Source organism: Poecilia mexicana, unplaced genomic scaffold (genome assembly GCF_051168715.1).
Source record: "Poecilia mexicana isolate PSO_F unplaced genomic scaffold, ASM5116871v1 scaffold_11, whole genome shotgun sequence".
In the NCBI taxonomy this organism is placed as follows: domain Eukaryota; kingdom Metazoa; phylum Chordata; class Actinopteri; order Cyprinodontiformes; family Poeciliidae; genus Poecilia; species Poecilia mexicana.
The window spans coordinates 20,484,870-20,505,391 of record NW_028263380.1 but is presented as its reverse complement, the minus strand read 5'-3'; the positions used below and the strand labels follow the sequence as shown (position 1 = coordinate 20,505,391).

Sequence of the window (20,522 nt, the reverse complement as noted above, 5' to 3'; positions counted from 1 at the left end):
TATCATCCTGAGGGGAATGGGCAGTGTGAGCGTTTTAATCGCACTTTACATGATTTGCTAAGAACTCTCTCACCTGAACAGAAACGCAGGTGGCCCCGGCATATTTCCCAAGTCACCTTTGCTTATAATACAACTGTCCATCAATCCACTGGTATGACGCCTTACTTTTTGATGTTTGGTAGAAAACCACAGTTGCCTGTGGATTTTTTTGTGGGTTTGAGTGAAAGTGATGGAGGACCTGACCTGCCCTTGGAAGAGTGGGTTGAAGAGCACCAAAAATCACTTCATGCTGCCTATGAAACGGTGCACCAAAAAGTAGAAAGTAGAAGGGCTCAGAGACATCAGGATGAGGATGTTGCTCCAGATTTTCTGGAAGGAGACTTGGTGTATGCGAGAAATCATTCAGTGAGGGGTCGCAGCAAAATTCAGGACTTTTATGATTCAACTCCCTATCAAGTGGTTCGTCCACCTTCTGAGCGAGGGGTAGTGTACTCTATAGCGCCCGTGGGTCAGGAGGGACCCCTCCGTCAGGTCCACAGGGTTGAGCTTAGAAGTGTCCCTGAAAATAGTGGGGGGGAAGGGTGTCAGGAAAATGGTTTGGAAGATGTGCAGACAGATATTGAGGCGGGAGATGAAATGGTGGACTTGCCTCAATCTGAGATTCAGTCAGAGGCTGAGAATGATGATGATGTTGTTCCTGTTGATGTAAATTCTGATGTTCAGCCTCTTTCTGGCAAAAAACCCACACAGGAGATTGACACTACCATCATCCCTAAGCTGAGGAGGTCGGCTCGGAAAACTGCCGGACAGCATTCCAACCCTTACAGGCTGCCCTGTCCTGTGCAGAAGAAGTGATTCAGTTATTGAGTACTAATTTTTTATGTACATCGTCGGGTCACCGATGCATAATGATGGGGGGGAATGTAACGGGTGGAACCACCAGGGGTCGCTTCCTCTACATTTTGAGCTCCCATAAAAGGGAAGCTGTCAGGCTGGTGGGCAATTGTCAATCTCCTCTGTGTTTGACCAGGTGTGTTGGCCCACAAGTCCCACTGTTGCGATCAGGTTTGTCAGTTTTTTTGTTGTAAAGAAAAACTCTTAATCTGATTATATTCAGTCAGTGTTTGTGTGATGTTTTTATATAGGGCCACACTTCATGTTTTGAGCTGACGATTCCTACCTGGGCGTGTGGTTGGTCGACGCTGCAGGTAGGCTTTGTATATTTTTTAACTGGATTGAATTGAATGGTTTTATTGCAAAGATTTAATAGGCGTTTGGTAATTTGTGTTTTTTGTTTTTTGCAGTTGTCGCTGCACCCTGCTGTTCTTTTAGTTTGATTTTCTCTTTCCATTGTTTTTTCATTTATTTTTGTTTACCTATTGTTTTTTTTGCAAATACATATCCTCTTATTTTGTAATAATAAATATTGTCCCTTTTATATTGGTTGTTTTCATTGCACTATAAGTGGTCGTAACATATAAATATCTATTATGTTTCCTTCATTTCCTAATGTTCCTTTAAGACTTCATTCTTGCCTGTCCTTCCAACTTTTCAATTTCTTCCTTTCAGGTTCATATGTTCTCAGTACATGTTCTACATTTTCTTTCTCTCTACATCCCATTTATCATTATGTTTTCTTCCTATTAAATATAAAATGTCATTTAAATAGGTATGACCTACTCTTAATCTGAGCATTATCATTTCTTCCCTTCTGTTTCTCTGTAATATTTCTAATTAATACTGACTTTTGTACTTTATATAATCTTCTTCCCTTTTCCTTCCTTAAGTTTGTTTTAGCCACAAACTGATTATGCTCAGCAGCAAACAACAAATCCCCAATGACAGCATAGAGCAGCTCATTGATGTAGCAGCTTTGTAGCCTGACATAAAAACTTTTTGCTAGACAATGTCAAACATTGAGAAGTTTTTTTTAAGTTATTGTTATCAAACGTTATCAAACACGGCGTTTTTAAACCAAAAATACCTCAGAAATATACAGAGTCAACCATGAGAATCAAATTTAAAATTTAAACTCAGTTTCACACAAACACAAAGACGCTAGCATAAATGTTTGGCTGTTGAACTGGTTCAAGGTTGCTATCTAGCTAATTTTCTAGGCACATTAAACAAACCTTTATCTAGCCTTTTTTTCTATTCTTCCTCTTTCATTTCTCCATCCCTGAAGGATAAGTCCTTTTTTGAGACATTGTTTTGCTCACTTGACTTCTGACAGATGTTACGTCAATCCGCGTTTCCCCATCAGATACGGTTCCTCCCGAGTCTTCTTGCCGCTCCGCACCGCCCACGGGGCAAAATACGCGCGTGCTCGTTATGAGCCCTGAGAAAGCACGCGCGTAGCAAGCACGCGCTTGTTCGGCGCATTAAATTATCATAATTTACAAAATCATGAAAAGTTGGCACTTTTAACGGACTTTTAATGCAACTTTAAGAGCAACTTTGCATTAAAAGTGTCATTATTTACCGAATGACACTTCATGACAACAGTCAAACATTCAAAAATACTTCTTTATGTTCATGACAGATGTTATGTCATGTTTTTGACAGTCATGTCAGTCTTATGCACACCCCTTCAAATAGTTACCAAAAATTTTATCAATATAAATACACATGAAAATAGTTTCAGCATAAATACAGTGATATAACAGAAGTCAGCTGCAGCAGAAAAGAGCAAAAATATTACAGCTAAAAGTAGAGAAAAAGCTAATAATTGAAAACAATCACACACCCTTTGTACAATCATTGCATGAAAATGAGTTTGTGGTGAATCTTGGATTTCTTTTAAAGTACAAATGTACTCTCAACCATTCTAGTAGGTTCTATTTTTGATTTTAAAAAAAAAACTACAAAAAAGTAAACCCCACAAACTATCTCTAATGTACAGAATAAAACAAATCAATCCCTCAAGTCCAATCTTGTGAGAATGTTCTGGAAGGGAGTCCATGTCCGGTCAGACTGTTGATGTTCCCTGTACTAAATGGAGAAGTTATTTAGGGAGGCAGAATGACAACAGCTCACAGATCCATGATTCTGGTTCAACGGCTCCATAGATTTGCAGTTCTTCAGCAAATCATACATGGAGAATACTTCCATGTGCGACTCCTCAAAATGTTCAGCTATCTGATGTTTTAGACAAAAACAGTTTCCACAGAAAAAGGCTTTTCACCGGTGTGACTCAACATGTGCTCAGTTGAATAATGTTTTCGACTAAAACTTTTTCCACAGGTCCCACATGAAAACGGCTTTTGACCTGTGTGAATCGTCATGTGCCGAGTTAAATCCTGTTTTTGACTAAAACTTTTTCCACAGGTCCCACATAAAAACGGCTTTTGACCTGTGTGAATCGTCATGTGCCGAGTTAAATCCTGTTTTTGACTAAAACTTTTTCCACAGGTCACACAAGAAAAGGGCTTCTCACCGGTGTGACTCCTCATGTGCTTAATTAAGTAATGTTTATGACTAAAACTTTTTCCACAGGTCAGACATGAAAACGGCTTTTCACCTGTGTGAATCTTTTTGTGCTCAGTTAAATATTGTTTTCGACAAAAACGTTTTCCACAGTTCACACATGAAAAAGGTTTTTCACCTGTATGTATCGAAGCATGCTCAGCTAAATAATGTTTTCGACTAAAACTTTTTCCACAGTTCACACATGAAAAAGGTTTTTCACCCCTATGAGTTCTCATGTGAGCATTGAGAGAAGATTTAACAGTGAAACGCTTTCCACAAGTCAGACATGAAAACGGCTTTTCACCCGTATGAGTTCTCATGTGAGCATCAACAGCAGCTTTAAAAGAGAAACGCTTTCCACAGGTCACACATGAGAAAGGCTTTCTTCTTTCCTGATTTTGCTTCTCAGCTTCAGCAGCTTCCTGGAAGATGACTTGATTCCTGTTTGGTTCTGATTCAGTTTGGGATGTTTGTTCATCAACAGGAACCAACATACAGGTATCAGTCTCCTGTTTTAACTCAATCTGTTCTTCGCCATGACTGCAGAAAATTTCTTTCTCTTCCACTTTTATCTGCCGATGTTCTAGATCCTCTTGCTCTTTTTTTATCTGCCGATGTTCTAGATCCTCTTGCTCTTCTTTTATCTGATGATCTTCTGGTTCTTCCTGTTCTTGTTTCACCTGCAGAGGTTCTAACTCCTCCTGGTCCAGAGTGGATCTCCTCTCCTGGTTCCATTGTTCCTCCTTAACGTTATGTAGCAGGTAATCTGGTAAGAAAACAGAAAAAAGGAAGAATTGTTGACTCTTTTGAATCACCAGATAGAGTAGTGGTGCACCGACTGCAGTATTCTGGCTGATTGCTGATTACAGATTTTTAAAAAGTCTCACCTGCCGATTCCTATTTTGACTGATGCCATTCTTTCTGTCTGAAATGTCACTAAATATAGCAGAAAAGTCGCTCAGTTGACAAATGTGAGGTGACTACTGTTAACAGCGAACGTGCAGACATGACCTGGTGGGCCGGTCTATCAGTCAATCCTCTCACTGGAGAGCAGAAGAGTAAGTGGTTGATTTGTAGACTTTTGCTGAAGCAGATAAGATCAGTGGATAAAACTGGTTTCACATTTAAGTATCTGCTGATCACTGATCTCCCAAACTTAAGGAAATCGGGGCCAGTTAATCGGCTAATCAATAAATCGGTGCACCCCTGTACAGTGCCTTGGTATAGGGGGTGAAAGTGATGACAATTCTAGGGGCCCTGACCAACAGGGGGCCCTCCACAATTTAATTATTTATTTTTTGTTCATAGAAATTTAAAAAAAAATAGGGGCCCTGTCAATTACAAAATTAATCATATGGTATTTTCAAAGATTGTTTTAAAGCAGTAAAAATTTAATGTTGCCCCTCCCAGACCAAAAACCACACATCCATATTTGCCCTGAATCCCCCTATCTGCATTAAATGGTTTGTTCCTGCTTGGAGCGCTTCACCGTGATGCTGTTAGCAGCAGCCAGTGGAAGACACGAACGACTGTGGCAGTTACTTTTAGGCCTGTCATGATAAACAATAAATCAATTAACCGCACGATAAATTAAACCTATCGACCTAAATTTAATTATCGGCTTTATCGTCGCTTCCTTCCTTTTTTCTTTCTGTTGATGACACTGAATGAAAAAAGGCTCAGCTCCGGTGCTCTCCACTGACCCTCCCTTCCTATTTCCTTAGTGTAATGTCCAGCGTACACTACACGAGTTATCGGTCGACTGTCGGCCCATTTTCAAAACCTGAGAGACACATTAGCCGACAGAAATCCTAGGTATAACGGTTCAATCGGGTTCGTCATGCCATGTGGTGTCTTTATAACATCAAGAATGAGGGCAAAATGGAACAGGAGATCAATAGAAGGATTGGCGCAGTAAAGCGGGCGCTGTACCGGTCTGTCGTGGTGAAGAGACAACTGAATCAAAAAGCAAAGGTCTCGATTTGCCAGTCAATCTACGTCCCTACTAGGGCTGAAACGATTCCTCGAATGATTCGAGTACCTCGATTACTAAAATTCCTCGAGGAAAATTTACCTGCCTCGAAGCTTCGTTAATTGATGTTTTATTAGTTAGCGCACCGTGTTCCGGCCGGGACTTAATTTGCGTTGCGCGGAGCTCTCACTTCCGCCTCTGAGTTGTTGACAAAAGCTAAGTCTCAGCGGCATAAAGTCCAATCTTCAAGATTGGCCCGTGGGGATTTTATTGATTGATGATAATGCCCGACTTTTTATCGTTTTTGGGGAACCAATAAGCATCCTTAAAATGACTGGGGGAATGCCTGGAGTACGGCAGCATTTCTCCTCCGGGGCTGCTGGTTGAAAGCGAACGGCGGGAAGAGCGCTGAGGTGAGCGGATAGACTGAACAGGGCGGGCGGCTGAGTAGCTGATGCTTACCGTGTAAATGTAGCTTTACCGACGAACCGCACAATAAATTTCATATCCCGGTCTGAAGAAACGGGTGGCGGAGCGCATCGTACATGGCTGGTAGATGAGTTTCTGAGTGTGACCAGTGAAGGTGTCGTAAATATCCCGTATTGCTTCCCCCCGTGTTCGTCCCCCGGTCTAACGGTTCGTCAGTCCGCTGGTCTATTTCCTCCCCTCCACCCCATCTTACGTTCGTTCATTCGCCCTCTCCTCCCACTCCAGGCAGCATTTCCCGTATTTTCAAACCCAAAGCGTGACAGGTTAGGTGGCAAGGTGAGTTTAATTAATCTATTAAACTCACTGAAGATGAATACATAAACTAAAAGCTGGATTGTAGACATTTTTTATAAGCATATTTGTGAGCCTGCCTCTTTGTTATTAAATTCAATATAATTTCAGATTTTTCTATAACTTTTCTTCTGGTTAACTTAGAAAGTGAGCTATTATTGTTACAGGTTAGTTTTCTAAACTACAAAAAAGCAACTGTTAGGGATGCTCAAATATGAAAAATTGGACTGATATTGATATCTGATAGTAACACCGGTATTATGCCAGATTTACCAATATTTCATTTTATAATTTTTTTTATCCGATTACTCGATTAATCGTAAGAATAATCGATAGATTACTCGATTACTAAAATATTCGTTTACAACAGCCCTAGTCCCTACCTTTATCTATGGCATAGGTTTAAGGGTCTTGACTGAAAGAACAAGATCACAAACACAAGCGGCCAAAATTATTTTTGTTCCATAAGGTGTCTGGGCCCTCCCTTAGTGATAGGATGAGAAGCTCAGTCATCCAGGAGGGACTGAGAGTAGAGCCGCTGATTTTTCACTTCAAGAGGAGCCAGCTGAGGTGGGTCAGGCATCAGATTAGGATGCCTCCTTGACGCCTCCCTAGTGAGGTCTTTTGGGCACATCCCACCAGGAGGAGGCCCACAGGAAGACCCAGGACACGCTGGAGGGACGATGTTTCTCGGCTGGCCTGGGAACGCCTTGGGATTCCCCTGGAGGAGCTGAAACAAGTGGCTGGGAAGACGGAAGTCTGGGCCTCTGCTGACCCCGCAACCCGAATGCGAACAAGGGGAAGATGATTGATTTATTGATTGATTTTTCTTCAGCAGCTTATGGGTCTTAAGACCCATAAGTTAATTGGGTCTTCTTAACTCAAAATCAATGTGAAATGATTCTACTAGACTGAATTGGTGGGCCACACTCATTTTTATTCCATTTAACACTTTTTATTCCTTTTCAGTGGGTCACATGAAATTTAAGCTATTAAACACCAATCATATTTTTTAATTTGTAAATTTAAATTACGTACAAAATGGGAAAAGATCTAAAATGGGGAAAAAATGAGTGTGCCTCCTCTCTAATGATTTGTAAAACAATTTCAAAGTGATTTTCAATCAATAGGACACATGTCTTGGAAGCTATTGCAAAAACATACTAAATTTTGACAAAGAAAATTGCTAAAAAAAATATTTTAAAAAAAGCATCAAAATGGAAAACAAATGACTGTGCCTCATCCATAAAGGGTACTAGAACAATTTCACACTGGTTCTGGGTCAATGGGTCACAAGACCTAGAAGCTATTGAAGAAAAATACTGAATTTTGGCAAAGAAATTGCTAAAAAAAAAAAAAAAAAAAAAGTTAAAATAGGAAACAAATGACTGTGCCTCATCTATAGAAACTAGTATAATTATTTCAAAGTGACTATGAGTAAATAAGTCAGATGACCTGGAAGCTATTGAAGAAAACCTTATATTATTTAATATTAAAATTATTAAAAATATTGTATATGACTTGAAAATTTAATAGATGACATTGTGTCTCATGTAAAAGCATGAATTAGCACTGACAATTAGTCAGTTGGTCACAATTCATGGTATTTATTAGCATTTGTTTGACAGGATTGTTTGGTTCAGTAACTTGTTGATAGTCCCCAAGTGAACCTTCGGGCGCTTGAGCCGGGAGCGGTGGAGAACAGCTGGCCGACATTAGCGTTCATAAATCGGATCAACCTTGAGCTAATCGCCGCTTACTCCGCGGAGCTCGAATATCCAACTTGAAACTAACTTCACTGCGGTGATCAACCGGCTCCATTTTTTTCCTCTACCTATATTAGCCATTTTCACAGCATAATTGTGACGTCTGCGTTCATTTACCTGTTAATAACACTTTTATATGGGAAGAAGACAGTTACTAAAGTGATCGACATACAGAAAGCTTCATACATTTAGGCCTTAACCTGCATCCAAACGCTGGTATTTCCTACCTATTCGATGTAAGATTATCTGAGGAATCCGGGAGAAATCCACCACTCTGCGCTGATCATCCATCTCTTCCTCCGACTTTAAACTCTATGAATGTTTCTAAAGAAGGATTAACTGCTCTTTGAGAAACTAGTTTACACAAACTCGAAAATTCAACAAAGCAAACCGTGCGCCATCTTGTTCTTTCTCCTATTCTTCTTCTTTGGGATTTTATGACCGTCGGCATTCACATTGTTACATTACCGCCCCCTTCTGGATAATACGAGCATATCGGGTGAAGTATCTTGCCAAGGACTCGACAACTGAGACGGTGCTGGGGCGTTCAAACTGGTTTGTGCGAAAATTTGTTCCCCTGTGCGCGCTCCCCTGCGTCGGGAGCGCGCACTGCAGACAGAGGTGGATCTGACCATTTTCACGGCGCTTCTGATCGATTTCTTGGTAAAACTCATATAGTCATGTCAATGTAACTTTCAGTTTAATCGGCAGCTAACAAAATTCTAAAATAAATGAATAAACGAGGTCTTTTTTGGAGGTCTTCTTAAAACGTTTTGTGTTGTTTTTTTAATAGTCAAGAGATTCAGTATTTTTCCTACTTTTATCACTCAAGCCTGACAAATAAAAGTTAGTCACCAAACACAGTTTTCCAACATGTAGCGTGTGTTTATAATTTGTCATTCCTGATATAAGAGGATGGAAACTGGCTGGTAGCAGGACACCAAAAATTAAGACTTCTGAAAAGATGAGAGTGTATGCTTTCTGGTAAATACCGTTCTAATGTAAAATATGACAGATTACTAGATTAAGGAAATGTCTAGTATACTACATCGCACATAATCATCTTTGAGAATTTGGAAACAGTTGCTCTTTATTTCCCAAAGTTATGGGGGGAGGAGAGGAGAGAATGGATATAGCATTCTCTATATCCATTGAAATAATCTGCCTGAAATGATCTGTTCGCCTCCATAATATGGGAACAAATTAATTTACCAACAAGTCTTTAACTCTGTTTGTTCCTTTCTTCATTAACAACAAATCCTCTGGATATGTTGTATTCCCATGGAGGGGGAACTGATTATTTCAGGCAGCTAAAATATTTGGTACCCCACACCCCCTGTAGCTTTAGCAAAAAATTGATCAAATGTTACCAAATCCACAAGACTTGTTGGTAAATTAATTTGTTCCCATGTTAAAGGGGGGAACAGATTATTTCAGGCAGCTAAAATATATGGTTCCCCTTTTGGCAAATAATGAGAAAATGTTTTCAAACTTACAGGATTTATTGTTGATGATAAGCAGAATGAACACAGACTTCCTGATAAATTATTTTGTTCCCATGTTATGGCAGGGGAATAATTTATTTCATGTGCCTAAGTTATACTTTTCTCCCATAACAACTCTAGAAAATAATGTGCAGATGGCACCAAAAATCAAAGGATGTCTTGTTCATCAGGAGAGGAATAAACATGGCTAAAGACTTGTTGGTAAATTAATTTGTTCCTATGAGATGTGGGGGGAACAAATTAATTCAGGTAGCTGAAATATCTACCCTGCTCCCCTCATTGCTTTGGCAAATAAAGAGCAACCTTTTCCAAATTCTCAATGATTGTTATGTGTGATTTTCACAGGGGAAACAGGTTTTCGCACTAGACCGTCGGTTACATGAACCACAGTGGCAACAGGTCTACTGCCACCATCTACTGGGCTGAAATATAAGGCGATAAACATGCTAAAGAAAAACTCTAAACTTTTATTCCCAAATGAAACATTACATTTAATTAGCTTCAAAGACATTAGTATAACTTTTAGATCTATCTAAATACACATAAGCCATTTCAATATAAAAAAGAATCTTTCACAGAAGACCGCTTAGCAGGAAAGACCAAAATATTGTTACAACTAAGTTGAGAGAAACATCAAATTATTGAAGACAATCACACATACTGTTAGAATTTTTTGTTATCATTCTTACATTTCATTTATAACATTAAACATTTATTACTTTAGATCATTAACCCAACATTATATTGTTATAGATTATTGTGGTTCTTATTTAAAGTGTTCTAACTTCCTTTTGTATAAGCTGACCTGGAGGACCCATCTGCCTTTTCGTCTTCATGTGAAACAGTTAATTGTGTGTTTCCCAGATCTTAAATTATGTTTCCACAGGTGCCTTCTTATCAACCAGAATACTCCCTACCTTAGAAACTGCCTGTGTGCAGGCATGATAATAAAAGACGGGCTCAAATTGGAAGTTAACAGAACATGCGGTGGGCAGCTCGCTGGAGCGGCCCGCTGCATCTTCTCCTTTCACGAAAGCTTGGTCAAAACTCACACAAGTTGTCTGTGGTTCATTTTACACAGGTTGTCGAAAAATACCTATCACATACTTTGTACAATCAATCCACAAAAATTAGTGTGGTGAATTTTGCATTTACTGTAAAGTACCAATGGATTTTACTTGTTATTAAATAGGTAGTTAGACTGATTAATATGTGAAACAAATGAAAGCGCCAATTTCCATTAGATTTTTTGTGCTCTAAATTAATTACCCGAGTGATTTCTCATGTGAACAGTTAAATGACATTTTTCATTAAAACCTTTTCCACAAGTCAGACACCAAAAAGGCCTTTATTTGTGTGAATTACAATATGATTAAGTAAAACACGTTTTTGACTGAAACTTTTTCCACATGTGACACATGAAAATGGCTTTTCACCTGAGTGAATCTTCATGTGCTCATTTAAATACCGTTTCTGACTGAAACATTTCCCACAGGTGATGCATGAAAAAGGCTTTTCCTCTGTGTGAGTTCTCATATGAGCACCAAAAGCAGATTTGAAAACAAAACACTTTCCACAAGTCACACATGAAAAAGGCTTTTCACCTGTGTGAATCGCCATGTGAAGTGTTAAATGGCGTCTTTGAGAAAAACACTTTCCACAGTTCACACAGGAAAATGGCTTTTCCCCTGAGTGAATCATCATGTGCTCAGTTAAATATTGTTTTCGACCAAAACTTTTCCCACAGGTGACACATGAAAAAGGCTTTTCTCCGGTGTGAGTTCTCACATGAACATTGAAAGCAGATTTGAAAGCAAAACATTTTCCACAGGTCTCACATGAAAAAGGCTTTTCACCTGTGTGAACCGTCATGTGATTAGTTAAGACGTGTTTTTGACTAAAAGACTGTCCACAGGCAACACATGAAAATGGCTTTTCACCCGTATGAGTTCTCATGTGAACGTTGAAAGCAGATCTGAAAGCAAATCGCTTTTCACAGATCACACACATAAAAGGCTTTTCATCTGTGTGACACCTCATGTGACTAGTTAAAACCCGTTTTTGACGAAAACACTTACCACAGGTCACACACGAAAATGGCTTTTCATTTCTATGAGTTGTCATGTGCTTAGTTAAAGAATCTTTTCGACTAAAGGATTTTCCACAGGTCACACATGAAAACAGTTTTTCACCTGTGTGAATCGTCATGTGCTGAGTTAAAACCTCTTTTTGACTAAAACATTTTCCACAGGTCACACATGAAAATGGCTTTTCACCAGTGTGAATCATCATGTGCTGAGTTAAATGATGTTTATGACTAAAACATTTTCCACAGTTCACGCATAAAAACGGCTTTTCACCCGTATGAGTTCTCATGTGAGCCTCAAAAGCAGATCTGAAAGCAAAATGCTTTTCACAAGTGACACATGAGAAAGGTTTTCTTCTTTCCTGATTTTGCTTCTCAGCTTCAGCAGCTTCCTGGAAGATGACTTGGTTCCTGTTTGGTTCTGATTCAGTTTGGTTTGTTTGCTCATTAACAGGAACCACCATGCAGGTATCAGTCTCCTGTTCTAACTTAATCTGTTCTTCACCCTGACTGCAGTAAACTTTTTTCTCTTCCACTTTTATCTGCAGATGTTTTAGATCCTCCTGCTCTAATTTCATCTGCCGAAGTTCTAGATCCTCCTGCTCTTCTTTTATCTGCAGACGTTTTAGATCCTCCTGCTCTAATTTTATCTGCTGGTGTTTTAGATCCTCCTGCTCTTCTTTTATTTGCTGATCTTCTTGCTCTTCATGTTGCTGTTTCACCTGCAGAGGTTCCAACTCCTCCTGGTCCAGAGTGGAGCTCCTCTCCTGGTTACAAAGCTCCTCCTCATAAATGTTATGTTGTAGGTGATCTGAGGAAGAAAACAAAGGAATTAATTTCATTGAAATAATATTCAACTGCTGTACTCTTAAGGTGTGACATGGCTGTACTTGTCTGGAGTACAGCCATGTCACACCTTCTCCTATTCTTTCAATGTATTTCTCTCTTGTGCTGTTTATATCTGTCTGTCAGCATTCTATTTGTCTACCTTTCTGTATATGTCTTCTGCTTTTACTGGTTTTACTGTCTGCAAATGTCTTTTGCAAACTTTAATCAGTTTGCTTCAGTGAATTTATGCTTTTTGCAAAGTTTCACTTTTTGAGTTCTTAAACTAGTTCAGATTTTATACTAATTTCTGCTTCTGTTTATGCTTTTTGCTATGTTTCACTATTCACATATTTCAGTTTGCATACTAATTTATGCTTCTGCTAATCTATGCCATTTCTTTTGCTATGTTCTACTTTATAACTTTTCAAATATTTCAGGTTGAATTCAAAATTATGCTTCTGCTAATTCATGCTATGTCTGACTAAATTTCACTCTTTAGCAAAACATTTCGACCATGTATGACTGTTGCTTCATTCTGCTTTTTTCCCCATTTCTTATGCTTTGTTCTGCTGTGTTTTGCATTTTCTGCAGCAATCATTCTGCAAATATGCATTCTCACAGCTGTTTTGCTAGGAACAGCAATTTTTTTCTTCTAGTTTTTAATCAGTGAGAATGCATTACTCCATTCCCACTTAAGATCCTGCTCACATTTTTCGGTCATTAACTACTTCTCCTATCTTCAACTAATTGTGTTAATTCATATATCAAAATGTTCTGCTTCTTCTGGAGATTTATGCTATGACTTTTGGTAAATTTCACTATTGTACTTTTTGAAATAGTTGCCCTTTTGTGCATTTGGGTTTTTTTTCCCCATTGAAATACATGGTGGAATTCTCTAACTGTTGTCAGTTGCTAGAGTGTACACTCTAGCAACTGACTTTTTTTGACAAAATTTTGCTGATCATACATATTTAACTGTACAGGAATAATTTATGTAGCCACGCATGTCTACTTTAAGGAACTACTACTATCATTGTTACAGGTCTTACTGTTTTGTGTCAAACTCTTCTGGAGTACCGACATGTCACACCTTCTATTCCTTCAGTGTATTTCTCTACTGTGCTCTGTCTATGGGTGCGTTCACACTGCAGCCTGAAGTGACTCAATTCCGATTTTTTTGGCAATTCCGATTTTTTTGCCGGGCCGTTCACACTGCCATTAAATGCGACCTGTATGCGTTCTGCAGTGTAAACGGGCAAACGACCTGAAAGTGTCCCACATGCGCAGTAGAGGGCGCAATAGCGTCAGCGTTCTAAGTGTTCTGCCAACTGCCATAAAAAGAAGTGCTCAGTGTTTGCGGAAGTAAACATGGAGGCTAACGGTGGAGCTTAGTTTACATATTTGAAGTTGTTATCTGGCCGGAGCAGCATATTAACAACTTAATCCTCATATATTCCGTCATGGTTGTTGTTTTTCTTCCCACTTGCGCGTAACAGGACACAGAATAGTGAGATTTGTTGAGAAACAGTGACGTTCAGTTCGGAAGAATGCGACCTGAACGTTACGTCGCATTTGAATCGGATACGTATCGGATATGGGTCAGATTCGAAAAAGAATCCGACCTGTGCTGTTCACACTGCCATGAAAAGATCGGATACAGGTCGCATTACGTCAAAAAAAAAATCGGAATCGAGTCACTTCAGGCTGCAGTGTGAATGCACCCTATGTCTGTGTGTCAGCATTCTGCCTTTCTGTTTGCCTTCTGCTTTACTGGTTTTACTGTCTACAACTTTAATCAATTTTACCAATTCATATATCAAAATATTTTGATTTTTGTACTATTTTTTTTGCTTTTTGCTATAATTTATTTTCAACTCTTTCAGGTTTGTACTAATTTCTGCTCTTGAAATTTATGCTTTTTTGCAAAGTTTTCCTTTTCAGCTTTTTCAAATATTTCAGGGTTTATACTTATTTCAACTTTTGCTAATCTCTACTATATCTTTTGCTGTATGTTACTATTGTACTTTTTCAAATATTTCTGTTGAGTTATGCTATATCTTATGTTACTATTGTACTTTTACAAATATTTAAGGTTTTATACAAATATTCTGTTTGTCTACCTTTCTGTATATGACAGACAGACAGATAGTGTAAATAATTTGAAAAAAATCCTATAAAGGGGAGCTGCAGCACAAGGGTCTGTCTTCTGCTATTAATGATTTATTTTTGCTTAATCAGATTTCTCTTGCTCAATTTCATTTCTTGTTTTTCAGATTTTTCCTGCTCCTTCCACTTTCTACTATACATGGATGTAGCCTTTTTTGTGCTTTTTTCCTATTTCTTATGCTTTGTTCAGATATATTTAAACTAATTTCTGTTTCTTCTGATTTATATCTTTTACTTTTCACCTCTTTCAACTATTTCAGGTTTTATATTAATCTCTGCTTTTGCTAATTTGTACTATTTCTTTTGCTGTTTTTATTATTACATTCTTCAACTATTTCAGGGTTTTTTTTAAACTAATTTCTGGTTCTGCTAATTTTTGCTATTCTTTAGCTAAAATTCACAAATTGACAAAAGATTTCTACCAATCATGGCAGTAGCTTTCTTCTGCTTTTTTAACTTCTTATGCTTTGTTCTGATTTTTCTTGCATTTCTGCAGCAGTCATTCTGCAAATATGCATCCTCACGGCTGTTTCGCTAGGAACAGCAATTTTTCTAGTTTATTTTGTCTCTGTGTTATGTTATTGTATGATCATAAATATGGTTCAGATTAAACAATAAAAAATTTTAATCATGAAAAAAACATTGGGTTTGATGCTTCTTGGTCTAAATAACAGTGAATGAAGTCTGGTTTTAATGTATTTAGGTGAATTTTGGCGCTTTGTAGTTTGTTATTGTCCACAAAAAAGTTTATGTGGCTGCTCAACATTTTCATGGCAGGTAAAAAGTTTGCGTATATTTACAAAAACTTTCACACACGTTCAATTTTGCCAGTATTTGTGTAAAATATGTGTGAAAGCACGCTTTATACACGAAGGCCCAGATTTTTAAAATGATTTAGTCCTCATATTTTTTTTAAATAATTTTTTATTTATTGTGAAATTATTTCTTGTAGGCTTTATTTTAAAATACATTTTATTATGTTTAGGTATCAAATTATTATTGCATTTACAAATACAAAAGTCACCATTCCTCTGCTTATTTGACTAACTTTGCGCTGCATTGTTTCTACTGTGGCTTGAAAAGTAAAAATGCCCCTTGAACTTTTCAACATTTTGTCACATCACAACAACATGCATAAATATATTTAAGTGGAATTTTATATGAAATACCAACAAAAATTGGGATACAACTGTGAACTAACTGACGATGTGAACTTTGACTGGGCCATTCTAACACACGAATTGTTTTGTTTCAAAGCATCGCATTGTAGCCCTGACTTTATGTTTAGGGTGGTTGTCGGGCTAGAAGGCGAACATCGGCTCCGCTGTATATTTTCGTTTTCAAATGTAAGTCTCTGTAGTTATAAAGAAGAAAGAGCCAAAAAAAAAACACAACGGAGGTCACTGGCTCCATTTTCTCTCGTCACAAATAAGCTGTTTCCACAGTTGTGATTTCTGCGTTCATTTTGCTGTAAGCAAAATATTTACACGGGAAAGGAGCAGTTACTAGAATGATCCTCATACAGAAAGCTTCATACATTTAGACCTTAACCTGCATCCACACGCTGGTGTTTCCTACCTATTCGATGTAAGATTATCTGAGGAATCCGGGAGAAATCAAGCAGTCTGCGCTGATCATCCATCTCTTCCTCCAACTTGACTGTTATTTCTTTAAACTCTGTGAAAGTTTCTTCAGCGGCAGTTAATCACTTGTTCATAAACTGGTTCAAGCTGGACTGTAGATATTTTTAGAGAAACTCGAACATTCAACACAATAGACCACGTTCCGTCTTTGTCTTTTTCTTCTTCCTCTTCCTCATACTCTTCCTCTTCTTCTTCGGGATTGTATGATGTCGGCATTCATGTCATTGATTTACCGCCACCTTGTGGATCATACGAACATCACATCTGAAGATTTCTCAGTTCTCTTTGAAAAACGTAAAATCTTTTCTTCCACTTTATCTGAATGAAACAAATACAATAGTATTCCAGTTTTCCGTATATCCATTGCTAATATCGTCCTCTGACTCGTATCTCCTACATCCCGCAACATGTTTCATAGTTTATTCACTACACCAGATAACAACCTTTCCCATAGTATTCATATATCCTTATTGAGAGCCGATCAGCACCGGTTTGTACACTTAATTATTTCATTGTTTTTATTTTAATAAATTATAACGCTGAAACAGTGTGTATTACCTGTGCCCATTTTCATTTGCCTGGGGCTGGGAGTAAGTCCCAGGCGGCGTTTTTGGCAACAAGCAAAATCTAATTGTGTATTTTTTACCATCGATTGTGTTGAGTTTTCTTCTTCAGTGTTCACAATGAACCACACTTTTCGTCAGATAGCTGTCTTCACTTAATTGCTAACGTTCAGGTTCAACTTCTTCTTTGGAACAGTGCTGCCTACACAAAAGAACTCGCTCTCATTGCCCCCCAGTGGACAACTGCAGTACAACATGCACGAACATCATATTTAACAGAAAGTAACAGGATAAAGAACTTGCAGCTGTGCCTTTCAAAGTAAATAAAAAAACATAAACACATAACACAACATAACTCAAAGACAAGTTAAGATGAGAACATAATCTAAGAGATTGTCACACTAATATTTATTTAATGTTAGCTTATACACTCTTATTACTGCACCAGATGGATTAAATCTCATTACTCCCTTTAATCCTAAAATTATTCAATATAATATACTGAGATGTTATACTTTAGCTTTGCAAGTATGACTATGTAGTATTTATATTTTTAAGTGGGGATGTTAGTACTGATTTTAAATTATTCAGTTTAGCTAAGTTTTTGCTGTATAACCAGATTTGCAAATTGTTTAAAGGCAAATGTTCTACTTTCTCAGACAGCAAACATATATCTATGTATAGAGATTAAAATAGTTCCAACATGAAATACATGGTAATCTATAATAGAAGACAGCTGCAGCAGAAAAGTGAAAAATACAACTAAGACAAAAGAAATTATTGAAGACATTAATCAACCATACTTTCAACAATCAAGAAAAATCAATTCATGAAAATTAGTTCATAGTGAATATTACAAGTAAAAATGTTTGTATTTATTTACATAGGTAGAGTTAGACTGATTAATGTAATTTGAAACGTAAAACAGCATCACTTACAATCTCATTTAGCTTGAAAGACAAACCTATCAAAGATTTTATTTATAGATCATTTTGAAAATGCACAATTAATGTAAGAGTTCACACGTTGTATTTTTGATTATAAATGTATTAAAGTAAACAATTTAAAGTGTCATGGAGTCGTCAGCCTCATGACATTAACACTAACATGAAAAATAATATTGTAATAAATGTATCAAATCTAATTAAAAACATAAATAAGTGATACGTTACTTACTGTTACGGTCTGCAAGATATATTTATTCTCAGTACTAGATATGGTCTCAACAAACCCATGGCACTTCAACAATATTATTTTACCTTTTACCTGGAAAGTGTCTGTTTATTCTTGCCATACAGTCCTCTGTATTAATTATTGCTCGAAATGTCTTGCCATACAAGTTCATTCCTCTGTATTTACTTTATTCTTGCATTTTGTTCTTCATTTCATTTTGTTTCCTTTGATTAGTATTATCCTCTCTCGGTTTATTGCTATGTCCACTTTAGTCTCTTTCCTGTTGCTAGATTTATTTTATCGTTTATTGACAATCAGTAATCTTCACTCATCACCTGCTGCGCCGCCTAATCGTCATGTGTTGATTTTTTCACTGTTCAGCGTCAGATTCTGTTTTTATGCCATAATTCACATCTAGTTCGTCGCTCCGTTTTATGTCCCGCTTTTCCTGTTTCAGAGTTTTGCGCAATGTGCGCGTCGGTTTTTTTTTTTTTTCTTCTCCCCCCTAAGGTGCAAGGTGTATCGATGTGGAAAAGGCAGACTGACATAAACCTTTTAAACAACGGAAACAATTTCGGTATTCTGATTAGTGAAATTTAAAAGTGCTGTGGTACCGTTGTTCTATCACACCCGTTTCATACCGGACCACTTACAGCACCGCTGTTAAAGCTAAGCCTGCTGAGCCCTCTGCTCTTCACGTTGTACAAACAACATACAGTTTGACACTGTCGAGAAAAGTCGAGCTCATCCCACTTCCCCATGCTGGAGATTTTAGTTTAATAATAACAATAAATAAAGTTATCTTTAAAACTGATTATACAGGTGACATCAAGACCCAACAGTAGAGTCAGACGGTAATAAAATTAATCTGGTTGTGTGTGTTGTTATTGTGTCCTGCTTTAATTCTACTTTTTTCTATTTAATCATAAAAAATCATAGTCAGACAGAAGGAGAGTTATGCAACAGGAAAAGCAGGTTTCCTGGAGAAAGAGGAAGTTTCCAGCCTGCAGTGAATAAAAATAGTTCAAACTGCTCATTTTGGGCATTAAAGGTTTAAGGAATAAATTCTAGACGTTTTGAGAAATTGAATAAAACCCAGAGTAAAATACTTAAATTAATAATGATAACTTATGATTAAGCCAATAATTAATATTGGTTTAACCGGTGGTTGATGTTGGTTTGATTATAAGAATATTTACACTTACTCTTATACTTATTGAAATACTTACAGGTGAAAGAAGTAACTGTAACATGGTGTCAAATGATTAGAATAATGGATTATTATTGGTTTCTTTTCAGAAATGTCTGTAATAACTCACATCATGATTATAATAAGAGTAACTAATAAGTAATGGTTATTATAATATTATAAGTGAATGCTAAATCAGAGAAACTAAAAGGTTATAAATGTGATTTTGACATTGAACTGGAAATGGTGTAAAATGTGTAACTGTAACTAAAGGTCACTGATGTTGTGTTAGAGGTAGATGGTAGGTGAAGGGTCAGGTGGAAAGAGGAACTGATGGGAGAGCGGAGGTGTCCAACGCCTTATTGCTAAACTTCAACTTTCCTAAGAGAAGGTTAGACACAAGAGGACTGTTGAGCAACCTGGGACACTGGTACAGACATCAGGTCATGTCCAAAGATGGTGATGAATATGAGATTATCGGTCCAAGCAGTCAGCCAATGAGACAAAGCTAGCCAATGCAAATGCACCAAAAGGGTGGGTATATCCTATATAAGGTGAGTGCAAAGAGGAGTCTTTGGTTGGATCCTTCAGGCAGCTTCGAGCCAAGATCGAGATGGACAAAGAACTCTGAAGCTGAAGAAGAGCCGGAGCCACAGAGCCGAAGACTGTTCTGCACATGGGGACCAACCCGTTAGCCCCGCAACATGTGGCTTCAAATTGCACTTTTCTCAGCTGGGTTCGAGACCCCAAAGACAAAGACCAAGGCAAAGATGAAGATAAAGACAAAGGCAAAGAACAAAGGCAAAGAGGAAGAACTGGTGTGTTCCTTCCATGAGACCAGCCCTTCTACATCTCTAGAGACCAGAAAGATCGTGAGACGAAGAGAAAGGAGCTACAGAGCTGCAAGACAAGAAGGAGAGGGCCGCTATGCGCATGAGGAAGTCACCCTGAGGCCCGAGACCTGCCGCTCTGACTCAGTACTCTTCCTGTACTGGGAGCCTCCTGCTGCTGCAACACCTTTTTCATCATCAGGCCAGTTCTGGGGTTCAAAATGCCAAACACCGTCCGTCTCTCTCAAAGTTTATCTTTTTTAGTTCACAGTGTCAGCATTAGGGAAAGAGGCTAGATTATTGATTTTACTTATTTGATTATTTCTGCTACTGATTTAAGCTGTACTGACCCTTGCAAAATTGCCTTACTAATAAAATAATTAGCATTAAGAAAATCTAAAAGATGTTGTGGACATTCAGTTAATGAGTCACCTTAAAGTTCTTTGATGGTTGTAAAATAGCTATGAAGTTTGATTCTGGGAGGAGAAAGTGGAAAATGTTTTATAGGTTGCTTTTAGCCAAAACTAAAACAACACCCTTGGGACTCGCCCGA

At 37.9% G+C, this 20,522-nt stretch overlaps 2 protein-coding genes across 2 annotated transcripts in view; both read right to left on the bottom strand.

Annotated features, from left to right (window-relative positions):
- The window catches only part of LOC106905224 (uncharacterized), a 36,786-nt gene extending 28,183 nt beyond the window's left edge, over window positions 1-8,603 (bottom strand). Inside the window, exons 1-2 of the mRNA XM_088009971.1 lie at window positions 8,214-8,603; window positions 3,150-4,234 (exon numbers count right to left, since the gene is read on the bottom strand). Coding sequence (XP_087866097.1) covers window positions 3,150-4,234; window positions 8,214-8,277 — 1,149 coding nt within the window. The 5' untranslated portion in view covers window positions 8,278-8,603. The remainder of the gene's footprint in view (window positions 1-3,149; window positions 4,235-8,213) is intronic.
- Window positions 8,604-9,938: 1,335 nt separating this feature from the next.
- Window positions 9,939-16,437, bottom strand: LOC106905225 (uncharacterized). Its single transcript, XM_088009855.1, has 2 exons — window positions 16,150-16,437; window positions 9,939-12,388 (listed from the first exon to the last, which is right to left on the bottom strand). Exons 1-2 carry the CDS (start codon window positions 16,211-16,213, stop codon window positions 10,821-10,823), a joined length of 1,632 nt encoding a protein of 543 aa, XP_087865981.1. The 5' UTR covers window positions 16,214-16,437; the 3' UTR covers window positions 9,939-10,820.
- Between the last annotated feature and the right edge of the window lie 4,085 nt (window positions 16,438-20,522).